Source organism: Chionomys nivalis, chromosome 21 (genome assembly GCF_950005125.1).
Source record: "Chionomys nivalis chromosome 21, mChiNiv1.1, whole genome shotgun sequence".
Classification (NCBI taxonomy): domain Eukaryota; kingdom Metazoa; phylum Chordata; class Mammalia; order Rodentia; family Cricetidae; genus Chionomys; species Chionomys nivalis.
The window spans coordinates 14478742-14499658 of NC_080106.1; the positions used below are offsets into that span (position 1 = coordinate 14478742).

A 20917-nucleotide genomic window follows, 5' to 3' on the forward strand; every position below is an offset into this window, starting at 1 on the left:
CATGTGACAGGCAGGTGGGAGGGAACAGTATAAGGTAATGGCCGAGCCAGCATGCAGACCCTGCAGATGCTTCTCTGGGTGGAAGGTATAGAGGCATAGGGTTGGGGATAGATAATTACCAAAGACACAGGACGTTTGACCTGGTCTCTGAGCACTGGCTGGGGGACATCAGCAAGTGCAGCAGCTGTCCCTCAGGCAGCAGGATACCCCTGAGCAGGTCAGAATTGGAGCTGAGTTTGCATGTGAAAGTAATGGTCCTGGTTCAGAGGTGTACACGGCAAAATGACCCTTCGGTCCTGCCTGTCTACTGATAAGCATCATTCTGAAGACAAGTAGGAACAAAGGGGAAATGAGCACTGACATTTGGTGTAAATGTATATAGGTGACGGCAAATGAGGGCAAATAGCTGCCATTTCTGCTTAAGGGGACTCCATGGAGAAGAACCTTCTAGACATTTGAAAGAAAATGGCCTGGGTACCTTAATTGAGGGGCTGAGCCTCTTTTCTGATGGGTCTGCTTAGCCTCTTTTATATGTATCTCAGCAAAACAAATCTTCTCTTGGCGTTAGAAAATTGGTTTCACAAAGCATCAATTCTGACCTTGAAGTGACCTTAATAATCATCCTCGTAGACAAGGGCTGTCATCCATCCAATTAATGGGACAAACCTCTTGCAGGGGGCAATGTGTACTACACAGCACCTTTTCCCAAATAAGTCCGATCTCTCTTATTTTCCAAATTGTGTTTGCTGAGCTCAATGGAGATTTGGGATTAAGACCAACAGCTATTAGCTTGCATGACTTTGGAGAGGATCCTTAATCTCTTGACCTATAAAATGTAGCATTCGTTGAACTGGGCAGAACTGGAAGACATTGTAGTTCTTTTTGCTATTTTGGACATGCCCTCTGACTCTTTAGCTGTGTTTGACACATGAATAATAGCTGATAAATAGCAGTCATCACCAATATCATTATATGCCTTCAAGTTCCCACTGGGGCTTCAGGACTTTCCTGATTTAATGATATTCAGGGTGTTACTTGGCCTGTTTCCTATAAGGTACTATTTCCCAGGAAACTTAGCCAGGCACACTGTTCTACTCAAAATCCTCTCCCACCTCCTAAGAATCCCAAGGCAGTTTTTATAGAGTGATGAAACTGATCATGTACAAATTAGCTCTATGTACCTACCTGTCATAACCAGTCACAACATGATCCCTCTTCCAAGAAAAAAAAATGCAGTAGAGCTGAAATTTAAATCTAGGTTCAGTTGACATCCCCAAACCCGTTACTTCTACTGAAAGAGGGGTCGTGACCTATTGTCCTAGGGTTAACATAGTGTATCTGCTGAGAAGTATTGTTTGTCAATAAAGTTTTATTGGCACAAACTGCCCATGGTTTTCCTGTCAATAAAGTTTTATTGATACATACTGCCCATAGTTCTTTTGATAATAAAGTTATATTGGCACACACTGTCGATGGATGCTTCCATGTTACAACAGCAGAACTGAGTTCTTACAAAGAGATTTTTCATCATCTTAAAATGTAAGACATTTCCTCTTTGGTCCTTTACAGGAAAATGTACTGAGCCCTACTTTATACTGACAGAGTTGTTGTTTCATTTTTCTTGTTTAATACAAGATTACTGCATGATACACTTTTGAGATGTTTTTGAACATTATGATGTAAAAAGATTTGACACCCAAAGAGTTAAGTAGACAAGAAAAAAAAGAGCTTGTAAGAGACACAATGCTCCCTGGTGTTTCTAGATGTATTAAATGGCCCATAATGTGGTTTTTCAATGATTTAAGATGGAAAATACATAGAGTAGAAGAACAATGAACTGATAGACTTCATAAAACTTCCCCGAGACATCATAACAAAGATCTGAACCGAGAGCATCTGTTGCAGTGGAAATGAGCCTCGGTGCTTTCTCTCCTTGAGTTTTCACACTGTGAGGGAAAGTGAGGCACCAGGGTCCCAGGGTGCACGGAGCAGGATGGATGTCTCATGTTGAGCAAAGACTGATGCAGAAATGTTGGCTAAAACATTATTCGCCAAGCTGAGCTCGGGAGGAAAGGGAAGATCAATCTGTAATCTACACACTGGTCTTCTGGGTAATTTAGCCCTCAAATTTTGGGTTTTATTTAATAATTTATGGCCCACCCACTTCTATAGATGGAAAAGAGACAGAACTCTGGAATACGAATCCAAGAATATAATGTCCTGGGTTAGTAGCTCAAGTTCTGAACGTCTTCTAGTGGGTAGTAAAAATAAACAACTTTGCTAAAGATTTTTCTCCTCAAATGTTTAATAAGTAAAGGCTAGAAAACTTTTATTTTAACCTTTAAATAAAACACATTTCGGTATGATTTTCTTGGTGAAATGAAGCCTAATTTATTTAAATTATACTGGAGACAGAAAGCTGAGACAAGAAATAGAAACCCATGATGAAAAAGGGAGTTCTAGAAGCCTTCAGAATTGCACAACTAGGTTAATATGAATTTTCTATCAATTGCAGCTCTCTTTGAGGACGAATGAAGCCCTTGGCCAATGAGAGCTGGCTGGCAACAGCAATCCTAGTAACCCATGTTCTTTATGGTGGGCCATTCCCAGCTTTTAAAATTGCAGGATTGGAGTGCAGCCTTCCATTTTATTGGGAACGACAGAATGCTAGTGAGAAAGAACATGCTTCTGGAACATCTCGTCCTTGGAACGCCGAGCTGTTTTGGGCCTCAAGATGGAGGCTTTCTATTCTGGTAAATGAAACAGCTACAGCCAGATTGAGAGCACACAAGAAGCCATCACCAAGTGGAGGCTTTGGAGTCTCTCACAGGGGACCCAGGTGAGCAGCCTGGGTGATCACAAGAGGACTTGCCCCAGCTGCTCCCCACTGACAGATACCCTTGCCTACCAGCACTGTGGAGTCTGGCTTCCTTTCTGAATGCCAACTTAACCCAAAATATCTTTTAAAAAAATTCAACTTGGGGGGAAACTGCCACAGTCTTTGGGTTGGAACTTTCCAGTAATGCCCAGAATAATTTGGCCTGAGACACACTGGCTGACCACCACTACCATCACAGACTCCGGCAAGAAGTATCGAGAAGCAGACTGAGGTTTCTGAGCTGACCACCCTGAAGAGGTAGCAGAAAATAACAGAAGAAATGGATGAAGAAGACAATGAGCAAGCAAGTGGAGGAGGCAGACTGGGCAGGTAGTCTGCACAGAACCTCAGAGAACAGGCATAGCAAGCAGTCACGTGTTCTCTATGTGCCTGGAGGCAGACAATCTTGGGTTCAGACTCTCTACCTAACACACTCCAAGGTTGTGACTCCTAATCCTTCCCAAACAGTCCTACCAACTGGTAGCATTCAAACAGAAGCTGATGGAGGGCATTCTCACGCAAACCACCAGTCACGTGAGAGCCAGACAAAGCGAGACACACCTGTAACCCCATTGCTGGGGAAGCAGAGATAGGAGGAACCCTGGAGCTTGCTGACGGACCAACATGGCCAAGTAGCCCACTCCAGGGTCAGTGAAGAGACCCTGTCTCAAAAACTAAAGTGGAGAGTGACTGAGGAAGGCATCCAATGTCAACCTCTGGCCGCTACTTACACACCCATACATACACACAGAACAGGAAAAGCGTTTACCCCGTTGCCATGCATACAGTTAACAGAAACGCTTGGCTAGTCCCTGCTGCTTCCGTAACCCTCATCAACCATGCTCGCTCTGTACTGGTCCTCTCCTCCCCAGCCTACCCTAGCCTCCAAAGAGAAGTCATCTATGGAGGAGGCAGATTTCAAGTCTGCCCAGGTTAGGGAGAGGCCAGCTCTGCAGCACGCGACAGGCTGCACTTTCCACCAGTGTTTCTGCCTTTGGCTGTCATTTTTGCCATCCTCAAGTGACAACATAAATGCCCTGCCCATTCCAAGGTGCGAGGTCACACTTGTACTGAGGATTGCATGGAGCCTGATGGTATTCCAGGGTGCTCGTGTGCAGGCTGTGAACAGACCTATTCAGTGGAGCATAATGGAGCGCCCATGTGGAATTCACGTCGGAGGGCTTTTCCTTTCTTTGGTCCCACTGCACACCAAAAAGGAACTGGTTCTGAACTGGCAGGCATGCTTTCATTTGTCATTATGTTTTACACACGAGGAAATTTTAATGTCCAAAGATGGGAGGTGATGATAAGGCTAGAGTTACACATGTTTTTCTGGCAGCCTGGTCACCGGCACTTAAATTCACTTCTGACAGCTCTCTGAATCCGGAGACCGTTAGCACTGAGCTGTCATTTGCCTTTCCAGGGGAGATTTCGGAACTGGCAGTATGTCAAAAGGGAAAATCACTCACTGTTTTATACATACTTTCAGTACGGCAGTATTTCTCCACGCTGTGAGCAACCCTGGACTCTTCAGGCACAGGCAGCATAGGTCCTAAGCCTTAGTCTAAGGGAAACCTTGCCCCTGGGCCTGAACATACAAGTATTGGCAACCAAAGATTAGTGCAAAATGGGCAAGTTTTTCCTCCCAGAGTTTGGGTCCGTGATTATAAAAGGCCCTTAGGTGTGATGCTTTCTCAACTATTTGCTGGATAAAATCTAATGACAGCTTTGAGAACGGGGTTATGATCAGTCGGCTCTCTTCAGCAAAGCCACACACTTTGAGACCTAATCAGGGCAGTGGGTACCAGGGAGGAAGGAGAAGTTAGAATGGACAGAATTCTCCCTGTGCCATCAGCTGCCAAGTGTTCCTAAGAAACTCACTAGTTTTCTCAGTTCGACTTTCTATTGTCTTTATATTAAAGACAGTAGCACACAGGAGATCAGAGGGAACCCTGGTGTGATGGGCCACATGGGGCCTTGGCCAGTTCTCTTACCAAATGCTGTCTATGCATTTCCTACCCCATCCTTCTAGCGTCACTTTCTCATCTGCATATTGGATACAATCACTCCCTCCATGAAAGTGATTTCAGAACTGCATCAGAAGGTGCAGGCAAGGCATTCTAAATGTGTGTGCCCCAACTGAACCCCACAAAATAAGCTTTTACTTCTGCTGCTGGGGTTGCTAGTAATTTTGTCCCTCTGCAACTACAGACCTATTGGGATGAGGAGTTGGCATCAGTAATAAAATATGGCTTGCTGACATTTAAGGCTGTGGCCATCTTGGCTGAGGTCACCTTGGCTCCAGTGGCCAGCAATGTCCTCCCAGAAGAATGTCTGGGGATTCGGATGTGCTTGGCAACTGCCTGGTAAGTAGACAAACAAATGAGGAGGATGAGATGGATAAATGTGAGAACCACTGCTATTCCTGCTCTTCAGCCCCTTCGATAGCTGGCAAGGGATGGCAGCTAGCGAGGACACAGCACCAGAAAGAGCACGTGCTCACATTTCTGATTGGCAGGGCCAAGGGTAGATCTAGCTCTGCCCATGAGTCAGTGAAGGGTCTTCCCTTGGGAATGATACAAGTCTGGAGTACTCTCAACAGGACACTCTGCCCCACGAGTCAGTCCACTCACTTGTTCAGCAAAGACCAAATACTGGGATGGTCTAAAAGACCAGAGTGGACCCAGGAAGAGAAATCAGGTAGCACAGGAGTATTTGAATGCCTGATTGAAGATTCCTTCCCCAGCTCCTCTCATGTGCACAGGGAACTTCAGCATGGCCTAGTCTGAGCCCTACCAGTCCAGGCATGTTGGAATCGCTCATGCCATTATTTCCCCCTTGGCACCACCAGGGCTATGATTAACTTAATCCTCATGCTTCAATCACCTCACTGGAAAATAAAATTAAGTGAAGTTATTTATTAATGAAACCAAAGCCACTATGGTTAATGAGAAACTAGTACTGCTTGCCCTATAGAAGCAACCATAAAAATAAACCTTGGAAACAAAATACTATAATTACAACATCGCGAGCCACCACTGCTTTCATTAGCATGGAGCCTGAGTCTGCTTCATGCCCTCCCTGCCCCTTCCTTCTTCCTTTCTCTTCTCTGACTTCTTGCTTGGTAGGGAAGGGAAGTTTCTGGAGGGTAGTAGAGTATACAGCCCCCCTAACTAAGGCATGTTTAAGGGCTAATGAAGAATCCTCACTTCTGAAGTCAGCGGATAAAGCGAATGCAAGATCCAACCAGAACTGTGGGTATGAGGAGGCACCAGGGGCTGGAAGGGCCCCCGAGGTCTTGCAGCCTGCATCTGTGTCCACAGCTACACCCACATCCCATGTCAAAGCATCAAAGGCCCGATGAGCACTAGAAGAAAGCATGCCGAGGGTTTCAACCCTGTCTGTACAGAATTAGTGAGGTTCCTGGATGCCCCTTGAGGTACACCTTTCCTCGACTCGGAGAGATACACAAGTTTGTCATGGGGCACATCTTAAAACTGCCCTAATGTGGGGCAGCCTTATGTGCTTTAACAATGTCTTCTCTTGTCTTTTTGGTCTGTGAAGCTGTTAGTAGATTGATGACACATCTCATAACGAGGGTGACTCAGAGTCAAGCAAATACAGTCCACCTCAACAGTGCCAATATAAACGAGCCTCCGGTTTGGATGCCAAGACAGCACTGCAGCCTTGCGTTCTCCTGATAGTGTGCATCTGATAAAGACATTACGATAGCAAGCAATTATGATATATAAGCCCGCACTGAAACACTCACACATTCTTGGCCTTGAACGCTTCAGCAAAATGCTGCACGCTGCGGAGCACAGCCAGGTCCAGGGTCATTGCTTCTACCTTGGCTTTGTGCTGGAACGAGAGAAAATAAAAAAGAAATGATAAATAACAGCAAGTATAGTTCGTGGTATCAAGTTACAGTAAATGCGTTATGGAACATGTCGGAATTCCCCTGTTTAATATTAGACGCCCAGAGAGACTATACATCATCAGAATGGATGGAAGAACACAGCTTTTACTGCCAAGTCCGGGGAGCATGTGAGGCTGGGACTCGGCTGGAGTTCCAGGCTGGGGGTTGTGCATGGCTTCACTCAGTACGTGGAAGAGGCTCCAAGGAGTTTTCTACTTCATGTTATCTTTAAATATGTGCTCCAAAGAGCTACATCTATGGGGGCAGGAGACCAAGAGCAAGCCTGGCCGCAATGCAATGGACAATACTGTGACCTCAAAAAGACTCCACCCAGGTTCTGAAATGCTTCCACTAAGCCTGCATCACCCTTAAAGACAATACAATCAGGAGTGGTGGTCCAGCACACATGCAATCCTGACACCCCAGCTGGTCGTGAGTTTCAGGTCAGCTTGGGCTACCGGGTGAGTTTAAGGCCAAATGAGGCAATATGGTGAGACGTTTTTGTGACTCCAAATAAATTAAGGGCAGGGCTGGGGAAATGATCAGCTCGGAAATTGCTTGCCACACAAGCAAGAGGACATGATTTTGATTCCTAGAACTTAGGTGTGATTACAACCCAGATGTGATGGCACATGCCTTGTAGTCCAAGCACTGGAAAGGCAGAGACAGGAGGATCCCTGGGGATTGCTAATCAGCCAGTGCTGTCTACTCAGAAATTCTAAGCCAGTGAGAGAGTCTACACCAAAAGCAACAGCAACAGCAGCAGCAGCAAGGTACTGGAGAGATGGCTCAGCAGCGGAGAGCACTTGTTGCTGTTACAGAGCACCAGAGTGTGCTTCTCAGCACCCGTGTCCAACAGTTCACACATGCCTGTGACTCAGGGGATCTGATGCTCTCTTCTGGCCTCCACAGAAACACACCTGTACTTGTGTAAGTGCATGTGTGCATACGTGCACAAACACACATTTAAAATATGTCTAAAAAAATACTGAACAGCTGGGCATATTTCCCCTGACTTTCCAGGGCGGCAATTTAAAAGAGACTACAGAGCAAAGAAAGGGGAAAGAGTGGCCCCAAATCAGCCTTACTAGAGGGATTGGGATTGAGACCAGCCAAGTCCTAGCGGACATGGTCTTGGTGGCAGGATCCTGCATGGACAGACCTCGGGGCTATTCTTCTGAGACCTTATGTTTATGGAGTATTCCACACTTTTAACTCTGGGTGAACTGTGGGGAACAAGATTAAATACCAACTCTTTCTGAGACCTACCTAATTCTTCCAAGAACATCCAGTATTACCTGTCTGTTCAGGTAGAGAAAGCTCATGAAACAAATGGCAAATTTGGGAATTCTAGTCTAGACTGTGATGCCTAAGTCAGACTAAGGAGAATAGCAGGACCCCTCCAATGCTGTGAAGCAAATGCAGGCTGTCTTACTTGGGAATGGATCTGGGCTGTGCTGAGCGGTAGCCAGCTTAGCTTGGCCGCCTCTATACTGGGCTCTAACCCAGCTCATAACCTGTGAGCAAAGACCAAGAGCCAGTGTCCACAGAAATCATACCGACTTCGGAACGTTTAACGTTTCTGAGCCTCGGTTTCCTCATTTACAAAAGGTGAATTCACTATTAATGAGTCCTAACGGAGCTGTCAGCTGAGTGTCCTAGAAAAACAGAAGATGCTCAGTCAATTTAACTAGGAGGAGGCATCTCCTGTATCAAGTTCTTATGCTAATGCCACATGCCACTAAGAGGGATGGATACGTGATGTGATTGACTTTGGTCCTCTTTGAAGGCCACATCAGATCAGCTCACTGACACTAGGTCCTATAGGCCCCAGGCCACGGTTCCTAACAGAGCCCAGGTTTAGGAAAAAGTGGATAGAGTGATTAAGTGGTTTCCCTGGATAAAACAGCATGTCAGTAGCTGTGATAGGATTCATCTGTTGAAAGCAAAAACCTCCAAATTTGGGGTGACAATGACAAACATTGAAATGTTGCTGACCTGGAAGGAAAGCATCAATGGGACCCAGGAAAGCAGGGGTGTCAGCAGAGAGCGCTCTCAGTTTTCCTACGTCAGGGAATCCTGGAGCTGGGCGGGCCACATAAGGTTCAGTCATAGCCCTCACTCTAGAAAGAAAAAAGTAGGAACTGCAGCTGGCTCAGCACACTGCTCTCACAGAGGACCTGACTTCAGTTCCTAGCACCCACGATGGTGATTCACAACCACCTGTAACTCCAATCAGGGGATCCAACAACTCTGGTCTCCATGGGAAACCTACACTCACGGTGACATTACCTACATACCTACACATAATTAAAAATAAAATAGGTGGTGTGGGCCCATATTACCAAAAAGGAAGAGGGAATGGAAGGAAGGTCAGGAGTTCTAAGTTAGTCAAAGCTGCACAGAGAGATGAAAGCCACAAGAGATACCTGAATGGCCACCATGGCACCTGAGGAAAGCATCTGTGCAAAGCACTATGGTATCAAAATGATACAACTTTCTATTTTCTTGCTTGCTTGTTTGTTCATCCTTCTGTCCACTAACTGGTATCTATTCAACAGGTAAAAATTCTGTTAAACATCTAAAATGTGTTGATAGTTGACTTGGATTACCCCACATTCTTGTGCATGCATGACAGCACTTAAGTACTTGATTGGACCTTTAGAACAATCAGATGACTGTCAGCCCCTAGCCCCAGCCCCTAACTCCCATGCTTCCTGCCTTCCTTTACCCAGGGCAAGACAATCATTGCAATACACAGACTCCTAACAAAATGCAACTACATCACATAGGAAAGTCAGAGACATCATTCATTGCTGGAAACCCCAAAGGATAGCATGCTCCACATTATGAAAATGCATGTACATATTTTCCCCATAAAACAGGGAGAACATTCCCAGATGGTGACCCCAAAGCAATCCAAGGAAAATGATGGTGGAGCCAAGTGACCCACACATTCCTCTCTATGTGTAACTTAAAATTGGTAGGTTATCTTTTGGTTCCCCTCCACTTTTTTTCTTCAAAATAAAGCACTTAGCTGCCATTGCTAATAAGAATAAAACCAGGACATATACATCCAGGGGGAGCATGGGGTCACCCAACTAATTCACGAGCTGTGGGTTACTAGGCTCCTGGGGATAGAGACTCCAGTCCACACACTATTATTCAGAGAGTTCTCCTGCCCTGACTATCAGGTTTCTTGCTTCTGAAAAACTGTATGCAACCCAGTGAAGTCCAGGAGGGAGGAGAATGCTGTTTTGGGAATTGGCTTAGGAGTGTGTGTTTACTCCTGTGCTGGGGAGGGGGCTTGCTCTCCTGATTGCCGAGCAAACTTAGCAGCTTCCTAGAAATGTTGACTGTGGCTTGTGCTCTACCTGGGAAAGGTGTAGCTTGGTGGACAGACAGCAACGGGACCCATTACTGAAGGGTGGGGTTGTGGATTATCAGCAGAGGGGAGGCAAGAGACTCAACCTGGCAGTGATTGATCTAGGGCAGGCCACAAATCACTGTGCTGGTTTAATGCATGTGCTTATATTAGGAAATAGTGATAGACTCACAGGAAGACATCAAAACAGATCTAGAGGGTCTCACACACACAGCATCCAGCTCCACACAGTGGAGAGCTCTTATACAGTACATTGTCAAAACCTAAAAATCTCAACACTGGCAATACTAAAATTTATTAGATCAGAGTTATTAGGAGGGTTTTACCAATGTGGAGATGTATTCATTTTCTTTTTTCTGCTTGGTGTATCTTTGCCAAATTATACGACATTTTGTTATGGGTGTGCTACTCAGTTTTTGTCAACTTGACATAAGCTAGAGTCATCTGGGAAGAGTAAACCATTACTGAATAATGTCTCCATCAGACTGACCAATAGGCAAGCATATAGGACATTTTCTTGATTAATGATTGATGTGGAAAGGCCTGGCCCACCGTGGGTGGTGCCATCCCCTAGGCAGGCGATCCTGGGTCATATAAGAAAGCAGGCTAAACAATACCAAGTAAGCAGCACTTTCTCACAGGTTCTGCTTCCATTCCTGCCTCCAGATGACTGCCCTAGTTTAATTCCCACCTTGGCTACCCTCAGTACTATGATCAGGACATGTAAGTCAAAATAAATCCTTTCCTTCCCAAGTTATTTTTGGTCGCCATTTCTTTATTACAGCAATATAAAACAAAGAACAATGCACTGTTTCATATAATTATCCCCATAGTCAAGATCTGGAAATGACCCATCGTCATAATAAAAAGGCATTACTTTTACTAACAAGTGATTCAATTAGCATGTGCCACACAGGGAGAACCTAGAACAGAGCCTGTTCTCTACTTTGGCAGAACATACTTGCGAAAGCCCCCTTTCCAATTCAGATTGGCCAGCAAAAACTTCAAACTCCTTAGCATATCCGGCAAGGTCTGTATTAGTCAGCAAATGCTGCAAGGAACAGGCGCTGAATCAAAACATCATAAAACAGCAAAGACCCTCCACTGCTCACACTGAACCAAGCATGTGGGTGAACCCAGGTCTATCTTGGTCATGGAGCCTCCCTCCATCTTCTGCAATGCAGACAGGGCAATCAGGTGCATGCAGGATCTCAAGAGAGTTCCATCGGGCAGCGGAGGATGCTGCTTACAATCACATTTCATTGGCAAAGAAGTGGGGTAATTTACTAGATGGGATACAGCATAAACCTCAGGAAAGCCCAGGAAAGGAATGGAGATCTCCACGATGAGGACAGTGAGGGCTGACACCAAACCCATGTCCTCCTTTCCTGTTTCTCTGGGATTAAGACACAACTTGCTGTTGTCAAAGTGAACAGACGCACAAGCCTTTGGGAAACAAGCCTCCTTTTCTGTATGTTATGAAGTTCTAGAACCCGCCTCTGGGATCCATGAGTCTATCCATGCAGAAACAAATGGGTTGCTGGTGGCAGCTATGCCACACTGATCTCTGGTATTTCGTGAGTAAATATCGGCTAAGTGTGATTCAGACATGAGACTGCCTAACACCAGAGGGACCAGATGGGGAACTGCATGAGGTATTTAGATAGCAAAGTGGAGAGATGATGTCACTTTCAACGGAGAAGCCAGAGCCAGGCTGACCTGGATCCACAGCTCAGTGGGACCGCAGCACTGACAACATGGCTCAGGGGACCACCGGGCCCCAGCTGCCTTTACTTGATAATATGTAAACAGTACTCATCTCTTGAGACTAGAAAAAATGCCTGCCACACATATAAGCTTCGAGGCCATCAGAAAATGCTAACATTGTTATGAATTTGAAGGTTCAAACACAACGCTCACTGTTTTTTAGTAACAATCCATAGCGTTATGGTGATTGCAGATCCCTCTTGCTAATCTTAACTCCTATAACTATCTTGGGGAAGGCTTCAATAGTACCTCTGTGAAGGGGGATACGTGATCTCAGGACAGTGGGGGAAGCCCACCACATACCTTAAGCCATGTCATCATGCCTTTCCAAGCTCAACGGTAAAGATTTCAATTACACTACAGATCAAGTCAGAATGCATTGTATGTCCCGGCACTGACTGGCTGGGAAAATTAATTCCCCTTAGGCGTTCAGTGTTCTCCTCTGTAAAATGGGAGTAACAGTTGCTGTTTATTGGGAACTGAGGCTGGAAAGTGGGATTAGACCCTGAATAACAGCCTGCGAATGCACGTCACCACGGTAACTGAGCACTGCCCTCCCATCCCCCAGGACGGGCACAGAGTGGCTTCACTCCTCACTGCAGGAATGGTCCTCACTGGCCTGCATCAGCAGTCTCAGAAGGCAGACCAGGAGCCCAGGTCCCTGGTGTACCTGTGTAGCCCACAACCATCTATTCATGCCTGTAGAGAAGCTGAAGTCCGCGATTTCACCCTGATAGCAACTAGAAAAACTATAGTCCACACTTAGCGGTGGTTTTCCTCCCCTTCACCTCCACAGTCCACAGTGTCCACACAGCCCACCTCTCCTCTGGTCCCCTACCGTTCCTGGTCTCTCCTAGCAACTGAGGCCAAGCCCCGTATCGCCCAACAGGCAGGGCAGCATACTGTAGGCTCGCGGTGCCACTGAGGGTGACAGCATCTGTCCCATTCTTCCTCCTTTAACTACCACCGCCTCCGAGGCTCAACCATTTCCCTCCAAGTCTTGTACCTCTCTCTTCATTGCAGCAAGTCAGAGGGAAACCCTCACACTCACACTCTGCTTAGCAACAGAGGCAGACAAAAACCAAGATAATGTTCTGTAAAACAAAACCTCAGGAGGTAAAATGTGCTTGCAGTAAACAGGGCACAGTAGCTCATCTTATCATCCCCACACTCGGGAGGCTGAGGTAGGAAGCTTCTCATGGGCTGAACGCCAGCCTGGACTACATAATGAAACCCTATCTCAAAAAAGTAAGGAAACAAATCATGATCAAAACTACTAAAAAAAAGACAGTAGTCATTGCATGGCTATCAACTATCAGTTGCCTGCAAGATACCTGAAAGAACATAGATGGGGTTTTGTTTTTTTCGCTTGTTTGCTTTTCGCCGTTGCTTGTCATTTTCCCGACCACCTCATGTCTCTTACAGTGAGAGCACACAATATTTGATGTAGTAGCCAAGCCTGGCGGGGTGGGATGGGAAGGAGCATAGTAAGGTGGGCAGGCTGTACCCCATCTCTATATTTCATAGGCTCTGTGTTCTCCACTCGGATGGACCAGAGGAGCGTCTGGGTCACCTCATGGCCCACACACACAACTGGTCAAATGGTAGGAGACAGAAGCTCTTTATTCTTATGATTTTTAAAACTATAATGATGATAAGAGTTAAAAGGCAGAGTACAGAGAGATGCTGCCTGCTGCCAAGCCTGAAGACCTAAGTTCAATGCCCAGAACCCCCTCGGTGGAAGGAGAGAACTGATTCCCATTGTCCTGACCTTCGCACCTGTGCCGACAACCCCGCATAGGCTCACAAACACACAAACATGTATTTTTAAAAATAAAACTAAAAAGGAGTACAACTGATTTGGGAAGAAAAAGGACTTAGAAACCCAGAAGTACTGGGTGGCCTCATGGAGCTGGGTCTCTGAATGTATGCCTAGAAAATCCTGTCTATTGCAGACAGCTGCAGAGGCAACACTTAAGTGTTTAGTAGTACGGTGGTTTAAATGAAAATGGTCCCCAAAGACTGAGGGTGGCATTACTGGAGGTGTGGCTTTGTTGGAGTAGGCATAGCCTTATTGGAGAAGTCACTGGGGATGGGCTTTGAGGTTTCAAATGTTCAAGCCAGATTTCGTGGGTTTCTCTTTTCCTGCTGCCTTCAGATCCACATATGGAATTCTCAGCTACCACTGTCTGCTTGGGTGCTGCCATGCCCCCCACTGGCCCCATGACGATAATAAACTAAACCTATGACGCTGTAAGCCAGCCCCAATTAAATGCTTTTTTTTTCGTGAGTTGCTATGGACTCCATGTCCTTTCACAGCAATAGAAACCCTAACTAAGACAAGTAGGAATCAGTAACTCTGTAATCTTTCTTCCAGGTAGAGCACAGTTGGTAGTTCTGCCCACCCCTATCCTGTACAAACACAGTGTTTGTCCTGGATCCGTGTAAAAGAAGCACTTGTTTAAAGAAACACTCATGTAAAAAACACTTGTATAAAGAAACACTTGCGTAAAGAGACAAGTGCAAAGAAACACTCATGTAAAGAAACTAGTGTAATAAACCACTTGTGTAAGGAAGCATTTGTGTAGATATGCCAGCTTGCAGCTACAGTAACAAGCAGCTCCGATACATTTTACCAATTACATTGACATGAAATTCCCATGAAGTACATATTAATTTGCACCATTTATGCAGATAAGAAAATGACTGGAGAACTTCAACGAGGCACTGCAGGAGAGGGCAGGTGACAATCAAGATTTGGGGATGCCACATGCCACACTGTGATCTGGCCCTGCCTCATATTCTCTAATACACAGCTTGAAGAAGCTACCAAGAAATTAATAACATCCATATATTCTCATTTGAGTCTACTTTATATCATATTTATTTTACACACTTAGAATTTACAAGAGAAACGTTACTGCTGGAAGAAAAAAAACCAAACCTTGTAAGCAAAGCTATAATCTACATTCAGAGCTTATTGCTAATGGCATCTTGCAAATTCTAATCCAATGGGCCTTAATTACATTACGCTGATGGCTCTGGTCCTTCTTTACAGTCTCTCAGTCCTGGTTTTATGTTCTGCAACCTTAAATAGGACTTGTCACATTTACAATGGCAAGGGACACCGGTGCTGAGCATATTATTGACGTGACATTATTCAGAGAACTACAATAGGCAAACCAAACCAGTTTAATAATTCATTGATCTCCTACATGGGACTTCAGAACTCTAATTTTTCCAGTATCATTTACGGGATGTTAATGGTGACAAAGAATGGCAGTCTCTCTTTGCAGGGACATGTGGGAGGAAAATGAAGCTAGAATTGACTTGTGATGTTTAGAGCTCTCAGGTGGGTGAGCCCAGGTCGCCTTCAGGAGCAGTCTTGGTCGGGAATCAGCCTAAGACAGGCTTAAAAGTAAAAAATAGACACCAGTAAATGTACCCTCTAATAGAACAACCAGGAAAGGAAGTATGTAAGATATCTTTCCTGCCCATATGCATTTTTTCTTTCTTTTATTCTTATTTTTTTTATTTCATCTACATTGATTTGCCTGTATGAGTGTGTTGGAACCCTTGGAACTGGAGTTACAGGCAGTTGTGAGTTGCCATGTGGGTGCTGGGAATTGAACCCAGCTCCTCTGGAAGAACAGCCGGTGCTCTTAACCACTGAGCCATCTCTCCAGCTCCTATGCATTTTAATTAGTCTTTATACCATGTGGTTTCCCAAGTGTCCTGGTAATTTGACACAGGGTCTTGCTACATGGAACTTACTTACCTTAAAAGTATGATTCCCCCAAAAGCCAGCAAGAGTCAGAGAGAGCCTATTTCCATTGCGAGGAGCCCCATAAGGGGACCAAGTTGCACAACTGTAATATATGTACAGAGTGCATATGTAGGTCAGTCCCATGTAGGCTCCCTGGTTGTCAGTTCAGTCTCTGTGATCCCAGGTTAGTTAATTCCGTGGGTCTTCTTGCGGTGTCCCTAATCCCCCTGGCTCCTACAAACCTTCTTTCTCTTCGTCTAATACATGGAGAGGTGCTTAGTGTTAATTCAACTAGATATGCCATGTTTTGTTGATGTCCATGGGAGGCCTGTCCATTCCTGAAAAGAAATGGAGGAGTGGATTGGGGGGTGGGGACAGATTGGGGTTAGGGAAGGGACTAAGAGGGAGGGGAAGAGGAAAGTGCAGCTGGGATGTAAAATAAAACATTAAAGTAAAAAGTTTTAATCTCCTACCCCAGCCTCCCCAGTTCAGCATTACAGGCAAGCATTGCTGCATCCAGCTGTCTGTTTTGTTTCTAATACGAAAATGCTCTAGTGGAGGACAATGCTCTCATGATAATTGTACACTTTGAATCTGGGAAGTAAACCAAAATGATCCTTGGCAGAACCCTGGATTTTTCTTAAACCTTGAAGGACAGGGGCTGAATGTGTCATTTCTAACCTTGAAGTCAACCATCACAATCAGTCCTCACGTCCAGCCTCCCCATAAACACCCACACATCCTCCTGCCAAAATACACAAACATCCTTAATGAGAAAATCATGACAACTCTTTCTTCCTTGTGTACAGGCCAAAACATTTCACTTTGTGTTACTGGAACGCAATTTATTTAAAAAAAAAAAAAACTGTATCAATACCTATAGATAACTACAAAGCTATGAAAGGAGAAATTATACAGACAAGCATTATATTTAATTTGGTATATGAATTATGAGTTATGTACAAGCAAAACTATTAAAAATGCTTAGATAGTAATTGGCAATAGTCTGCACTCTGGATTTTAAGAAATGCTTATCTTGCCAGAAACTAACAAGAGAATGAAAATGTTGCAAAACCTTCTGGTTTCCCTCTCTTCGATGTGTTCACTTTGCAGCTCAGAAACAGTTTAAGGCAGGGCAGTGAGTGGCTTGAGGAGTTTGGCAGGCAACACGAGGGTGCATTTACGCTTCGCTGTTGAAGAAAGAGCCTTGTTTTTTTCTTCCCCCACGGTGAATTTTTCATTCTAATGTGAGTGATGATTTACGTTAACTATAGGTAAAACATGGTTACATTCCTGAAGGATTGCAGGCAAGTACAGAGTCGTACAATGAGTTGAAGCGTAAAAGCTTTCTCTGTCATAATATTTATTATAATGGCATATAAAATAGCTGAAATAAATAATGGATGACTGAAGGTAAATTCATATGATAAAGACTCCTTCAGCAGACACCATTACTTTGGTCTGCTCTTGCTTTATACACAGTTGAAGAGTCTTAATAAACATGCCCTATATCTTCTGTAAGTACTGGGAACATCAAAGATGGGCTTAAAAGCCAGCACACTGGACAGTTGGCTAATTTACTGAATAATTACTTTCTCAACAGGAATGGTCTATATATTTTGCATACTTAATAGCTGAGACCTTAATGAAAGTTGTTAAGCATCTGAACCTCCTACCTTGAGAAAGCTGCTGATAAAAGGGCTAAAGACCAGTGCCCCCACCCCAGGCTCCATTCAGAAAGAGGTGCACAGCCCCAGAGTTCTGGGGCCCAGTAGCTATCCAATGGCAGGCCAACCATGAGGAAGCTGAATGGATAGAAGACACACAAGACTTGTCTGTTCTGGTTTGGACAATTTTCTGTTTCCTGATGAACGTTCAAGGTCAGAAGATTCAAAAATGGAGGAACAATCTTCCTTTCAGCCACTGGAATGAGGAGACCCAGATAGTGATGTACCCACAGCTCTTGATCAGGGATCGACCTATGCCCTGTGATCATCCAAAATGTCTGTGGGCATTTTTAGTTGTCACAATTTGTTAGAGAGGTGTACTGGTCCCTAGGGATAGCAGCCAGGATGCTGCAAGCATCCCAAAATGCACAGGTTGACCTTCCATGGCAAAGAAGGTCCAGTGTCAGCAACATCAAGGTTCAGTGTGGGTTTGGTGAGAGGACTCTGCACTCGCCTTAATAGTCTTCAGCTGCTTAGACATACCTCTAGGGGTTACATGTCAATAAGGACATGTAATGCAAAAGTCCCAAGTCCCACTGCACCACAAAGAATGTAGTAGCAGCCTGTCTCAAACACTACCAGAAGAAGGTTCTCTGCACATATAAAGGTACGGCGTGACTTTCTTAACCACTGAAGGGTTATGACAAGACACAACTTGGCTTTTCTCAATTAATACACAAATGAACATGTCTGACCAAAGCCATGTGTTTAACATATAATAAGAATGCTGAGTCCATACTTAACAGTTTAAGAAACTTGTATGTGTACCACCACCTCTGTGTGTGTGTGCACGTGCACGCTCATGCACTTGTATGAAAGAAGTCTACACCAGGTTTCTTACAAGCTCCAGGGCCCCACATATCTTCACTCCTTCCTTGCCAGTCCTGGCATATCAGCATCCATGCTCAACTCCCTCTCTCTCCTTCCCCTCTCTCTCTCTCTCTCTCTCTCTCTCTCTCTCTCTCTCTCTCTCTCTCTCTCTCTCTCTCCCTCTCTCTCTCTTGTTTTTTTTTGCGAGGGTGCTAGAGATATGAACTCAGGTCACTTTAGTGCATGGACAATCCCTTTGGCTTCTGAATTTTTAAATTAAATTCTCCATGTCTTACCTTACATCTCCGTAAAAAGACAAATTTCAGAACTCCTCCAGGGAGTTACTGTGAGGATTTCATTGTGTGGCGTGTATGAAAAGTACCTTGATAATCACAAGTGTTAAACATATGGAGAGTACCTTGTTATAAGAGCTAGCTCCTGCATTTGTGGAGACTACTGTGGTACTGTTTCTCATTTCTCCCAGTGAAAGCAATGCTATAAGAGACACACTTAGGAATATGCAACCCTGCCCACCCCAGGCAATCTTGGGAGTAGAAGCAGTAGGTCATAGGGTAGCCACATCTTCAATTTTGATAGATTTTTGTTGGGTGTCCTCCAAAGAGGTAATAGCAATGTCCATCCCTACAAACGCTGCAGGAGGGGCTCTGAGAGAAACCCAAACAGCCAGTAGCTCATGCTGACACTGATAATAAATTAAAAGGCACAGTTTTATATCTCTACCTAGAATGTTTAATGTACCATCAGTGGCATGGGACAAGCTTTACTTTAGAGACGGAATGAATGAATGAATGAATATATAATACGGCCACAGGGATGGGATGGCATCAGAGGTAGAACTAAAAAGGTAGCTGATAACACTGGCTGTAGCCATTTCCACAGCCATTTGATAATCCGGCCTCTCCTCTGAGTGCTTCAGGCTGGCTGGCGAAGTGCCGGCATCTCAGAAGCTGGCCACCCTACATGATGATGAATATGAGCTCGGCATGCAGAGTGTGGCGTAAACATGGAACAGGATCATCACGCTTGAGGAGCAGCCATGGCAGTTATTGCTAATTTATGGTGGATGCAAAGGGAGAAATCGTGCAGAGTTTCTGCAGAAGCAAGGCAGAGTCTCCAAAGGATAAACTAGGAGAGATTAAAAAACAGGCTTCAGAAAGACACAAGGTTTCCTGTTTAAAATTGAATCTCCCCAGCAGCCTTTTAAAGGCTCCCACCAAAACACTCACAAAGACAGGGGACTCGAGGGCTTGAAACAACACACGTGCAAAAGGAGAGTTCGTGGTCAGGTTATCATCAAATCTTGTACATCTTTTAGATCAGCAATGAGATCAAATAAATTACACTTAAAAATAAGATGGATAAGAAAGAGAAACAACATGAAAAGGGGGGATTTGCTTATGGAGAGGAGAATTTTCATTTAACTGTTAAGTTACCAGGTACAGACTTACTTTGATTAGAATGATGGAGCCATCAAATGACTTTGTATAGTGTAAGAGAAGATACTTATATTAAAATTCCAAGAGTAACAGGAAGGAGGGGAAAGGAAAGGGTCTTTTCCTTCTTTATCAACAAAATGTGCAGGTGATTATTCACAAACATACCCAAGTAAGAATAATAAAGAAAAAAGACTTCATGGAGAAGAAATAAGGACAAGCGTGTCAAGAGTCACAAGAACTACGGTGGAATTCAATTTACACACGAAAAGGCAGAAAGCAACAGAGTACCATTTTGACCTCAGTTTTACATTTTATTCAATTTATTCATCTTATTCTCACTTGCAGAGAGCCAGGTGGGCCCCAGAAGAGGTCTCCTCTCCACAGTGGGGAACTGGTGTGAAGAGGGAGGCGGGAAGGGCACCGCAGGCTCAGCCAGCCATACGGGAAAGCGAGACAACTAGGGTCCCACTAAGAGCACAACGTGACCTATCCCTCACATGGACTGGCTTCCTCGAGTCACCTTTTTCCCACTGTGAAATGAACGTAGAGTGCAATGAGCTCCTAGAAGACAGCAGAGCCACTAGCAACACAGGTCCCAGGCTCACCAATGGACAAAAGGTATCTGTCAATCGGTATACAGACACACGCAGGTGGATCTGTGACAGAGTGTGCAGGGATGCCTGGACAAGCTCTGACATTCTCTGTCATAGCTTGGTCCAAGTTCTCCAGCGTCTCCATTCTAGGCAACATCCAGAAAGTCCCTATGCATCGGCTCCACCCTGACATCAGGAAAGAGATATGCTGGGACAAGCTGGAGTATTCAGCTTACAAGCAGAAATGAAAGCCAGGGACTGCAGAGTTGAAAGCCAACAGAATCAGGAGCCAAACAGCAGGAATAAGCCAGGAAACATCTTTGAGAGACAGTTGCCTATTATGTGTCTGGAGTTAATTCAAATGATTCAGCCCAGTAGCATAGATCAGGCTAATGATGCTGCTTTTCAAACTAAGTCTGTTAATCCAGAAAGCCTCACTTTAGATGATGTTGAAGAGAAAAAGAGAAAGCAGGAAAAAGGAAGGGAAGATGGGGAGAAAATAAGAAAAAAAGCAACCCAAAAGCCTTGGAAAGACTTTGGGGGGCTGGAGAGATAGCTCAGAGGTTAAGAGCACTGACTGCTCTTCCAGAGGTCCTGAGTTCAATTCCCAGCAAC

At 44.7% G+C, this 20917-nt stretch overlaps 1 protein-coding gene across 2 annotated transcripts in view; it reads right to left on the reverse strand.

Moving 5' to 3' along the window:
* The window catches only part of Wwox (WW domain containing oxidoreductase), an 858036-nt gene that overhangs the window by 617795 nt on the left and 219324 nt on the right, over positions 1–20917 (reverse strand). For both annotated transcript variants that reach the window (XM_057754219.1, XM_057754220.1), the window contains exon 6: positions 6651–6739. In XM_057754219.1, coding sequence (XP_057610202.1) covers positions 6651–6739 — 89 coding nt within the window. The remainder of the gene's footprint in view (positions 1–6650; positions 6740–20917) is intronic.